General features: G+C 44.0%; 1 protein-coding gene across 2 annotated transcripts in view; it reads right to left on the bottom strand.

Moving 5' to 3' along the window:
* The window catches only part of LIN28B (lin-28 homolog B), a 101,912-nt gene that overhangs the window by 88,884 nt on the left and 899 nt on the right, over positions 1-12,129 (bottom strand). For both annotated transcript variants that reach the window (XM_042017023.1, XM_042017025.1), the window contains exon 2: positions 2,729-2,777. In XM_042017023.1, coding sequence (XP_041872957.1) covers positions 2,729-2,762 — 34 coding nt within the window. In that variant the 5' untranslated portion in view covers positions 2,763-2,777. The remainder of the gene's footprint in view (positions 1-2,728; positions 2,778-12,129) is intronic.

Below are 12,129 nucleotides of genomic sequence, written 5' to 3'. Positions count from 1 at the left end.
AGACAATTATAGGAAGCTGGAATCATTGTCTTCCTACATGCACAGCAAGAGCTCGCTTGAAACTATGTAACCAAAACCAGTGGTGTTGGATTTCCCATTTGTCACCTTCCTAAAACTTTTAAAGTCCTAACTTCGGTTTCTTCTATTCCCTTAAACAAAACCAAAATAAGTCAAAAACCCCACAACCTCCCCCCCCCAAAAAAAAAACCCCAAACCACCACCCGGCCCCCCAAAACAGACCCCCCCCCCCAAAAAAAAAAAAAAAAAAAAAAAAAGGAAAAAACCCTCACCACAAAAATCCAAACAAACGACGGAGCCATGTGCATTTGAAACAAAACGCGTGTTTTACACTTGAAAGCAGAGCTCGGGGTGCTGCCACCACTTCCCATTTCAAAGCACAGCCAGCGCTCCTCGCCGACGGGCAGGCAGGAGGGGCAGGGACGGCGCCGGGGCGCCCCTGCCCCCTCTCCTCCGCTGCCCGGGCCTGGCTGCTCGGCGCCGCCCCGCCGATGTTGGACCGAATAGGATGCCCGTCGTGTTTTTCTACACGGTCTCTACCGAAACCGGCTCTTCCTAGATTTGCGGTCGGAGGGGCGCCTTTCCCGCCGCTCCTACGGGCGGGAGGCTGTGCCGGTGCGGAGCTGTTCCCGCCAAAACCCTCTCACCTACATTTTGGGCGCCAAAGCCGCTTTCCCTTTCCGCCGCCGCGCAGCGCCCGGGTCGAGGGCGGGGGTGGCCACCAGCCCGGCGGGCCCCGCTCCCGGCGCGGCTGTGCCGCTCGCGGGGAGAAGAGGCCGCTTCCCACCGCTGCGCGCCCCCGGGCGCAGGGCAGGGCGAGAGTCGAGCTTTGCCACCGGGCTTCTGTTTAACACTGGCTTCCCAGCGGGGACGTGGCGGCGTGCCTTCCCGCGCCTTTGGGAGAGCAGCGTCGGACGCGCTCAGGACACCGCCAGCTCCCCTGGTCGGGCTTATTACCCTCCCTTTTAATCGCGTGCATTAATAGTAGAAAATATGCAATTTTAAATTTGTTGTTGTTGTTGTTGTTAACAAAACACAGCGCCGGCCCAACTGCGCGCTGCCACGGCTCGGATCGAGCAGGGACGGGGTTTGCCCGACGTGCGACTGCGGGGTATGAAGTTACAGGCTTTATAGAGGCGCCTTCGCACCGCGCCCGTCCCGAACCGCGGCTCTTTTCGGGAAATGCAGTTTCAGGGCGCAGAAAGCGCCTCTCTCCCCTCACTCCCGCCCGCCGCAGGAGCTCGGTTTTTTAGCCTTCCCGGCGCTCCTCAGCCGTCACACCCAAGACGGGCGCTCCTGGGTGCCCGGAGTCCGCCTCTGCTCCCTCACGGGGAGGGGGCGGCCCTCGCCGAGGTTCGCAGGCACCACTGCTCGAACTGGGGGCCGGAGCGCGGTTTCAAGCACGAACTTTACGGGCACTTTCAGTCGAAACGAGAAGCGGCGGCCGTGGGTGCGGCGCGGGTTCGCTCTGCCGTCCGTGCATCTCTGCTGGCCGTGCCGGCGGTTTGCGGGGGAGTCCTAAAAATACTGTCAATTACTGTGATCCCGCGCATGACCCGCGGGCAGGAGGACGCGGGAGACACTCACTCGGAGAGCTCGGATGCAGGATGTGGTCTCACGTACATTAACCGTCTCTCAGCTGCGGATTTGCAACTGATAGCGGCCGCTTCCCCGGGGGATTTAAGGAGGCTCTGGAAGCAGTCGCGGGAGACCGTCTGAGAGTGCTAACGCCCCGCAGGGAAGACTGGCCCTCGCGGAGGGACCGGCCGCACGGCCCGCTGTCACCGCTTCGTCCCCCGCTCGGCAGGCAAGGACCATGAGCGGGCGAGTCCGCGCCTCGGGAGCTTTCGCTCCTGCCCGTCTCCTCAGGCGGGACTGCTGCACCGGGGCTTGGTGTGCGTGTCCCAGCGGGGAGCGCATCCTCCCCCGACGGGCAACTGCCCAGGCGCTCTCGCCTGCGCCAGCCCGGCGGTGACACGGACAGCTTCTCCCGCCCCAGCACACAGGCAACACCCGGCGCCTGCCATCGCCCGCCTCAGGCCGCCCACCGCTGTAGGGAGCGCGTCCCGCGGTGCGGGAGGCTCACGGGTATCCCCGGGATGCGCGCTCCTCCCTCGGGCGCGCAGCGCCGCTCCGCGGGGAGCTCCGCGCCCCAGCCCGCGCATGCGGGCGCCCGGGCAAGGGGGCTGGACGGGCGGGCAAAGGGGCTGGACGGGCGGGAAGGGGGCTGGACGGACGGACAAGGGGGCTGGACGGGCGGGCAAGGGGGCTGGACGGGCGGGCAAGGGGGCTGGACGGGCGGCCCTGGTGAGGCGTCGCGATCGGAGGAGGTGCGTGGCAGTAATGTGACAGCAGCACGAGAATAACTCCACGAGTATAAATTTTAGTCAGCGACTGAGGTGTGTGCGCCCATCGGGTGGTGGTCCCGCAGCGCTCATACAAACCCGTGGGCTCCCACCATTTGCGACAGATATGTGACATGGGGTTACTGTAAATAAACTTTCCTTATGTAATTGTTTATTTTTCTTACAGAAGCAGAGCACTCAGACTGCATCCAACAAGAACTCTGAAGCCTGTGCACAAAATTAGCGATTCTTCCCCCTCCCACCCAGTAATGACGTTCATCAGAGTCAGCGGGACAGAAGTGCTGCAGTCCCTCAGTTTTACAGATACACAGTCAGCCACACAAGACGCTGTAGAGAAGACTGACCTGAGCCTGAGGAGACCTTCTTGAATGACCTCATCGTCTTCTGAGGAACCTAAAATCAGAGAGCTGGAGTCAGTACCACGTACACTGTCCCAGAGTTACCGTAATTATCTCATCTCCAGTTTAACGGCTCATTAGGACGCCATAAAATGCCAGGGCACTGACTCTATGAAGTGACCTGTAAACCTACTGTTTGAGACTTACCTAGCTCATCAGAACCACCATGAGATAACCAAGGCATAAGATAAAAAAATCAAGTGCTGCTTTCCCCCCACTCCCCCCAGCATTGTAAAGGCATTGCCCCTTTCATTGGTCTCTTATGAAAACTACGCAGTTGATGACAACAGTGGGAAAAGACACAGATTTGCAGAGTATTGGAAGGTGTTTTTTTCCTTTATCAATATTTAATTGCAATAGGTAACCTAAGAACTAGTGAGTTGTCTTTACTATGCTTAAACTGTACATATTAAACAATGAAGTCATACCGTGTGATTTAAGAAAAGCCAATAAAAAGAATTCTCCAAGATTCTTTCATGGTCAAAATTGCCAGTGCCACTCAATGCCACCTTATGAATATCAACAGAAAAATGCTTTTAGTTATGATTGATAAAACTGCAGAGCATAGTGTGTAATGATATTAAATTCTAGGTCTCAATCTAAACAAAATCAGTCATACAAATACAATGTGTGACTTGACTGAAACTTCACGAAAGGTGTACTTTTGCTCTAGCTGAAAAAGACCTGGCTTATTTTGTATAATGTCAACAAAAATATCACCCAGAAAAAAAAACCGCTGCAGATGGCATGAAGCATTAAGGAAAATGTCTTGGTTTTGGAGTATTCTTGTTACTTAGGTTGTCCAGTTTGTTTAACAAATAAGGGTTGAATAGATAGGAGCATGCACAAACTCACCTGCCACAAGCCTGTCCTCTTGTCACGCTTTTATGTCTTTTTGAACAATCTACGTTAACTAAAACCCATCAAAAAGGAACAAGGAATTGCAGTATCAACCTGTTCAGATATAAGCCCAGACCTCTTCTGTTTTAGAGAAATCTGAGTTTTGTCTTTTTTCCAATTTAAGAGAACATCTGGACACCTATCATGCTCTCTTACTAAAAAAAAAAAAATTGGATATCCTACTAGGAGTGAGCAAAGTCAGAAGAAGAATGAACAAAGACGAATGAGAACCAATTTTCTCTAATTTCTTTTCCCTTACAGTCAAATACCCTGAATCTTTTCGAACACCAGAAATTGGAAAAGGGGGTGGTACAATCTTTCTTTCTTTTCAGTGCAACAACACTGGCAAGCTGATTCAGTTCCTCTTCTTTTGTAGTAACTAGGTTTTCCACTGGAATTGTGTGGGCTTTTGTCTTGTATTAAACCTAACTCTGCTTTTACACCTTCAAGCACTGAAGCCTAATCTCTTGTATCTGCTTCTTTGTTCTGCCAACCTGTGGCTGTGTGGCTTTTGTGTCTTTCAGATTTACTTGCATTATTTATGCAACATAATGAAATATGCAAGCGTAGAGTAAAGGATCCGTTCTTGGCTTTGGAACATAGCCTGCTTCAGTTTATGAAGAGATTAAAAATAAGTATTTGGGGGAGTGGTGTCGGGATTCAAAGCAGGAAAATATAGTTCTTAAACACTGTAGCAGAAAACAGCACAAGTTCAAGTTATTCTCATTTCCAGTACTGTCATTTCATAACACATTTTTAAGCATCACATATTCTAGAGGGTCACTTAACAGATTATTAAGCAGAAAAATGGATATCTAATTTTTTATAGTTACTACAAAAAGCTTCCTGATACGATACTCAAAGCTTGGCATAAGAGATGTTAGTGTAGAAAAGCCTGGGGATTACAATTCTATGAACTCATTTAAATAGGTAGTTTAAATGAGAAACTATTCTGGCATGTATTTTACTCTATCCTACTGAAAGACATACAAAATCAGCCCCTAATATAAATGAAAGCAGGTTTGGGCTCTGAAATGACTCACAGTGAACTCTCCTGTGCCCACTTATGCTGTACAAACCAAAAAAGTATCTTGCCATTTACATGAACTTTGTCACTGCAAGTAAATAAATGCTGTTTAGGAATTGTGTACTAGATAGCAAGATGTTTTCAGATAAAAAGTCACTGGCTTTGAAAGCAATCCTTATTTTAACTAGGCATTCACAGCACGTGGAAGGATACTGTAAGAGTAAGCACAAAAAATAATGCAAGAGAACACTATATGTAATTATTGCTGGATAGGAAATACAATGAAAAGTGCAGTATCAGTTAAAGGTACACTGACAGACACCCAACAAAGGTGTCCACTTTCCCCTACAAGTAGCACATTCTGTAATTCAATTTACTTAACAGCTTATGTAGTCTATTTTTTGACAACTTATTGATCAGTAAAAAATAATAGCAAGTTTATATCTATTTGAAAGGAATTCTCTTAAATTTGGATTGTTTTGAATTAATTACCTTAAGCAAGTTTGCTGCCAAAGGATTTAGAAACATAATTTGTTTGGAAGAAAGTAAAGCAGACGTAAATAGTTACTCCACTTAAGTAAGACACATGCTTTCCTCCAAAAGTAAGTTGAAAAGAAAAATTAATATGTTAAACTTCTTTCTTTCACAGTGGTAGCCAGGGGACTGTTTCCTTCCAGAGTAAAGCCAGCAGTATTTTTTTAAAGATTGCAGGGTACTATAAGTATGATTAGAGCATAGAAGAACTAGAAAACAAAACCCACCAATCCTTTATTATATAACAAACAAGGAAAATAGTGATGCAAAGGAATAGGGGAAAACATTGCAATGTTGAAAGGATCTTCTTTTAGTTAACTCATCAGGAGTGAAGACTTAACTGGATGAATGCTTCAAAGTATATATAAAATTTTAAAACTCTGTGTACAGAACCCAAGCATAGTGAGAGCATAAAACATGAGCTTTCAAAATATATCTGTATACACTACACACACACACCAGTCAGATATATTAACAAACTTTGCGGTCTATCATTTGAACCAGTCAGTAAAAATTAACCTTATTTACTGTTCTCGCCTGCTAGTAGAAGCATTATGCAAACAGTATTTTGATTTCAAACATCACAAATGAGTGTTGTCTGACACTCTGAATTGACTTGTTTTACACAGATTCCTCAATGTGCAATTCTAAATAATGGATTTCCTCTTGAGATGTTTTCATTGTTTAAACTCTTTTTTTTTTTTCCTTTTCATTTCGTTCAGTTCAATATAGTTACTCTGAAATGCATAAATAAGAAAAATTAGGGTTTCCTGAAAATGTACACTCAAGTGTTAATGTTCTTATGTAATTACAGGGTAGATAAGTTGAAAGCTCTCACAATTTAAATTCTTTGTTTAGCCATAATTTTCTTTGCTTTTCTTCCATACTTCTGTTTTTACACCATTACAGTATTTTTCTAGCACGTGAAGATGAAAGCAAGCGTGAGATATTTAAAAATATTTTTACAATGCTGATTTATGAAAACTAATTGAACAACTAGTAAATTAAAACTTAGTCTTTCTTTGCTAATTTCACCCACTTTACTCACTGATCTGAAGGAGGGTAACTACAGCTTCAAGTGAGTAACACAGCTAGATAATAGCCCAGCTATGCTTTTCTCCTGATATAAAAGAGGCTAAGCATATCTTAGTTTTTAGGAAATGAAGTTTTCGAAGATCGAACATCCAGTTATGCACCTTCCAATTATGTGCAAGAATGTTATTTGACTACAGTGAGAATAGGAACAAAGAAAGGTAAAATGTGCTTCCACCATTGTTATGAATCTGATTCTTTTGGGCAATAAAAAGGAGTAATAAACTCCACAATATCAGAATGGGAGCCAATGAAAGCCTGGCAACCCTAGGATCAGAGTTTCTCCTCAAAATTAAATGCTACTACTACAACTGACAATTTTTTTAGCAATAAAAACTATTTCACATTTATTTAGTTTAAAACATTAATAATACATACGAAAGGAATATGCTGAACAAGGTTATTTTTGTTTTAAGGACTGAAATTACTTACATACAATTCTTATATTTGGTGTATTTTGTTTAGTAAAATCTGCAATTTCTTATGGTCTGCATTTGAATATACATATGCTAAACAACTATCATAATTAATTAAAAACCAATGTAAACCAGGTATGTTTCAAACAATATTTTGTGATTCAAAGATGAATTTTTTAAACACACAATTTTAAAATGGAATGCTACTGTTCTGCTTCCTATATATTTAAAGTATTTTGTTCCCAGTTTGCTGTTAACAAGGGCATTTGAAATTGCCACACGTTCATTTGCTATACAGCAAATGAAACAATGAGAAAACTACCTTGTGATCTTATTACATGTTTTCAGATGGAATTTTCTTTGTACTTCTTAAATTACTTCATACCAGTTCTGTGTAAGGAAAAGAACTTTAAAAGCCCTAATTCTCAAATCATACATAGGTAATATTTTTCAGAGCTTGATCACTGATTTGTTATTTATTTCTGTGAGAAACTACATATAGAGAGTAAGATTTTATTTCCCCACTTAATAACTATTTGCAAACAAAACAATGCCAGAAGAAGTACTGAAAAAAAATACCTGCTAAAGGTCAAATTAAGAATGAATATTATGACAAGCTGAATTCAATATTTGTATAACTTACAACTTTTACTTAGGTTACAAAAATACTGCAGCCAATTAGGATTTTAATATTATCCCCTCAAAAGTGATGGCACTACAAGTTTTATTTTTAAAAATGAGTAATTTTTATTTACTTTTATAACAACTTTATTATTGTTTGTTCAGACCTCCTTTCTGAGATGTTTTACATTAATACTCGTTTTGATGGAATTTACACACCCTTCACCTATCTTTTCCTTTGCACAGAACTTTTGTCTTATTTGCACATCCTATTCACCTACAAAACACAGAATCTTCTTAATTTTTGTTGCTTTTTTTTAATCACTGAATTATTACTTGAGAGGACTACTAAAGATGGATTTTATCATCATTTGTATTTTGTAATATGCTTATCAAATACTGGTATGGATATTATTATCCATTAAAATAATCAAATCAAACACTGTAGAAGTTAAAAAGCAGATGAGTATCTGTATTTTAAACAATATTCACTTTCCTAGAAGAGTGGGTAGTACAGGGCACATCTTTCCCATTTCAACTGGAGTGGACATCACTCCTGTATGCCAGTGCCTTCTGACTGAGTCACTGTTTAAAACAACCGAACAAATAAAGTAATGCAAGTAAAGTAATTGTCTCTTTTTATAAACTTTAGTGGAGATGGGTCATTAATTCAAAACAGGGAAAAAAAAAGTAAACAAGAACATCAGTGATATATAACTAAAAATTCACAATCTCTAAAAGAAAATATGAAAACCTTTAAAAACAACGTTCACATCAGTAGCTGAAGTAGGTACAGGACACACAGTATCTGAAAGAAAAGCAAAAATCTAATATGTAATACAAAATTATTAGTGAGTGAATGTACAAATTTTAACAGTTGAATTTCTAGTACTTATCCTTAGGTGTCGCATTACTGCATGTGGTCTACCTATAGAATATTTGTTAAATATTTTCGGAATATTGATGAAAGCTTGGTTTAGTCTAAATGTGATATTACTGATATAAACACTGAACCAATACCTTCAAATTGTTAGAACACTGAATCTTAGACACTGTATATAATAAAATAATAATCACATAGACATACAAGTTAAACAGTCAGGTATTAGGTCTGTCTAATTACTGCACTTCGAGATATAGAATGTTGCAGACTGGAAGTAGGATTTTGGGGAAGTGGTTTGCTAGAAATAATAAGTATATGTATCAATGCCAAAATAAATGGATCTGCAAATTTAACTTTATTGAAACAATAGTATGTATGAGCAGGATTTTTTTTTTCTAAAATCACTGAAAAACCAGCAAAAGTCTACACAATCCTCTCATATCTGAAGTAATATTAAGTACACATGGTAAATTATTACATGTAAACTTAAGAAATGTATTTAAATATTTTAAGACAGACCCACTTTTGCAGCAGTAACAGAAGAAATAATTCCCTAATAAAGCTACATTCAAGAAAATAGGGAACTGTGTAACACTACCTTTATTTCTCTGTTAGAATTGACTAGTTAAATATTACAGTCCTAACTCTTTTGTATAATTAAGCTTTTGTTCAACTATGAAAAAACTAGAAAAACTGATTGCTTGAAAATGAGCTACATGACCTCTGTCCTGGTTTGTCACCTCTGACCTTTAATTTGAAGGTCAATTCATTCTGCATATCAATTCATTCTATTTTTAGAAGCAGAATGTATATTTTTAAAATTGTTATCCTCCCATATGAAACACATCATGTTGTTTTTGTCTTTTGTTTTTTCAGCCTCTGCACATCACACCAGAAGAGCATATTTGCTTTTTATGGTGCAACTGCATTCAAAACACCCAGTGTGCAACTACAGAAAATGAACACTTGTCTCTGCGATGAAACAAAGCTTTTTAATTTTTTTCACGTAGTAGAGATGTTGCAGCACATTAAAAGTGAATTTGGAAAAAAAGATTTGCTAGACAGCACACCTTTCTAAATTCGTCTTTTTTAAACAGAGGAAGAAAGGATAAAAACCCATGCCTGTGTTTGCATTGCTGCTAATGGATACCTGCTTTTTTCCTGAACCTTCCCTGTGCCATGAGTGGCTATTTTGTTCTCACTGATGACATGCTGTTTTGATATTCACTTTCAGAATGTCCTTTCATAAACTGAACCGGTGGTTAAAAATAGCGAATGCCAAGTTCCTGACTAGTTGCTGGTTTCATCCGCACTTCCATTCCATATAGGTAACGTTAAGCTTCCCAAGTTGGGTACAAAAAAATCTGCGTTGCTGGGAGAGCTCGTGTTCTGAAGGAGAAAGCGCTGTAGTATTTGTCATTGATTTTGCTGTCAGCATCCGATACCGGCGCGATACAGTGTATTACATAAAGGCTGTGGGTAAGAGCACTCCCCTGCCGTGACCCCCGCGCTGAAGCGGCCGAGAGCCGCACAGGGCAGCTCGCCCACGGCACGGCGCGGGCCGGCGGGCAGGGCTCCGCCGGGAATAACATGGCCGCGCGGTTCAGCACCGCGGACAGCGCCGCGCCCACGGAGGAGGGGCCGCGCCCGCCCCGGCCCTCGGCGCGCCCGCGGGTCAGCGCGCTGGGTGCCCGGCGCCCCTCGGGCGGCACGGCCGCGCTCCGCTGGAGAAGGGGGATGCGCGGCTCCCCGCCCAGGGGAAACCGGTTCCTTTGGAAACCGGGTCCCGGCCCAGCGCCCTGCTCGGAGCGACGCGTGGTGCCTCGCCTCTCCGCCCGAGGATCGCGCTGCGCGCCGCGGGCTTCAGCTGCCGCTCAAACAAAACGCTGCCACGGGGTTACAAAGCAGAAAAAGAGGAGGAACAAACGGCTTAACCGCTTGGGCTTTAAAATGCACTTCTGTGCTCGGGGATGCAATATGAAACACTGCGTGTGACCTACCACTGCATCCTGCAAACGGCCTAGACTGCAGCTGTTCAGGCCTAGGAGGGAGAGAATGTGGGGTTTCCTTCTTCATTTACGTATCACCATCTTCCCCTCTCATGAAATTCTCAGTACATGCCAGCTAATACATTTTCAGATTAATTATAATTTAAAAAAAAATTTATAAAATTGGGACAGTAGCACATGTCCTTTACAGAATGCATTTTAAAATAATCAGAGTAGAAGACAGTTACTTTTGTCATCCACACATATGCAGAGTTTTTAGTACAGCTGTGTTTTTGTAACTACTGCAAGGGACAAACACCAGATATAATCACTACTTTTGCCATTACATACATGATTCATTTGACTACAGCAAAAGAAACTTGACTTCCTGGAGTATTAATAATTTAGATCATAATTTAATTCAATATTGATTCTGACTACTCATACCAAAGGGGGAAAAAAATCATCATCCTTTGAAGAACTATAGCTTAGTTGCATATCTTACAAATAATTTTCGAAACAAGTTTGTCAGTATTATCTCCTCTGAAGCTTTAAGATATTTTTTTTTTAATAGTGTGTTTTAAAAAACACACGACTTGTAGTTTTGCAAAGCAAATCATACAAGTATCAATCTAAGAGTAAACATGCACTATTGCACTTCAGTTCAATGTTATGTCCAGATACCACTAAAAGTATACACAACTACATTTATATTAACTATGACCAAATTTAGCTGTAACTGTTTTCTTAGTGTCTAATGACTTGTCCATGACAGGACACTTCTCCATACTTGCAGTTTCCATGCAAGATGGGAAATCCAAAACAGGTGAGGAAAAAACCACAGCCCTGTGAACGGCCTCTTTAAAAAGAACAGCAAGACCAGTTACATAAGAAAAAAGAGTCAAGTCTGTAAATAAGTCAATGTAGCATACACTACTGTTTTGTCCCATCACTGTAAGACCACCGCACATCATTTACTCACCATCATTAACAAGCTAACGACTGGTAAGAGAGAAACAAGTAAATGACTCAAAGCACTTTAGGTAATATGTTTATCAGATTAAAATGGATAATTCCCTCATGTTAAAGCTAAAAGAGACTTGAAATTAACCTACAGTTTTCAAATTTATTTAGATACGCCAATTACATATTTTATTATAGCTTGGACAAAATGCATGCATTGCTGATGTTTACTTATTTTTAGACTAATGTTCTCATTTGATAGCGGGTTATCTGACCCGCTGTATGGTGTACTACAATGACACAACAGCCGAGTGGAGCTGCCGGCGCTCAGATACGGTCGCTGCCCGCGGAGCCCGGAGATGCCGCGGCCGTACCGTCACCGCGGCGGCAGGCGGCCAGCGGCCACGCCGCCGCTGCCCGCGGGCGCGCAACCCGACAAGGAGGAGCAAGGCGCGTCGGAGGCATTTCGGCACTTTATTTGTTCTGCCCCGCACCGCATCCCGCACCGTGCCTGGCTGGCACCTCAGAGCCGGCCGCGGGGCTACGTGTCACAGTGACCAGGCGAGCCCGCCCGCCCCCTCGCCGGCGGCGACGCGGCCCCGGCACTGCCGCGCCGCAGCCCCGGAGCTGTCCCCGCAGCCCCGCCGGGGGCGGGCAGCGCCCGGACGCGACCCCGCGCCGCGGCGGGAGCCATCCAAGATGGCGGCCCCGCCGCCACTCGCGTTAAACCCCCCGCACCGCGCACGCAGCGCCGCGCGTGAGACGCGGCCCCCGCCCGCCCCGCCACTGGTTACCGCAGGGCGGCCGAGCCCCGCGCCCTTCGGGGCGCGCCGCTTCCGCCCCATCCTCCGCGCCCCGGCCGCCTCCGAGCGGACGCGTCGCCCGGCGGGTCCCGTCCCGCCGTCAGTCCGCTCTTCTCCCCT

Source organism: Corvus kubaryi, unplaced genomic scaffold, assembly GCF_017639235.1.
Source record: "Corvus kubaryi isolate FWS band 111438036 unplaced genomic scaffold, C.kubaryi_AGA036_p1.0 split3-73, whole genome shotgun sequence".
Lineage (NCBI taxonomy): Eukaryota > Metazoa > Chordata > Aves > Passeriformes > Corvidae > Corvus > Corvus kubaryi.
The sequence above is the reverse complement of the archived record's forward strand: the minus strand, read 5'-3'. Positions and strand labels throughout refer to the sequence as shown.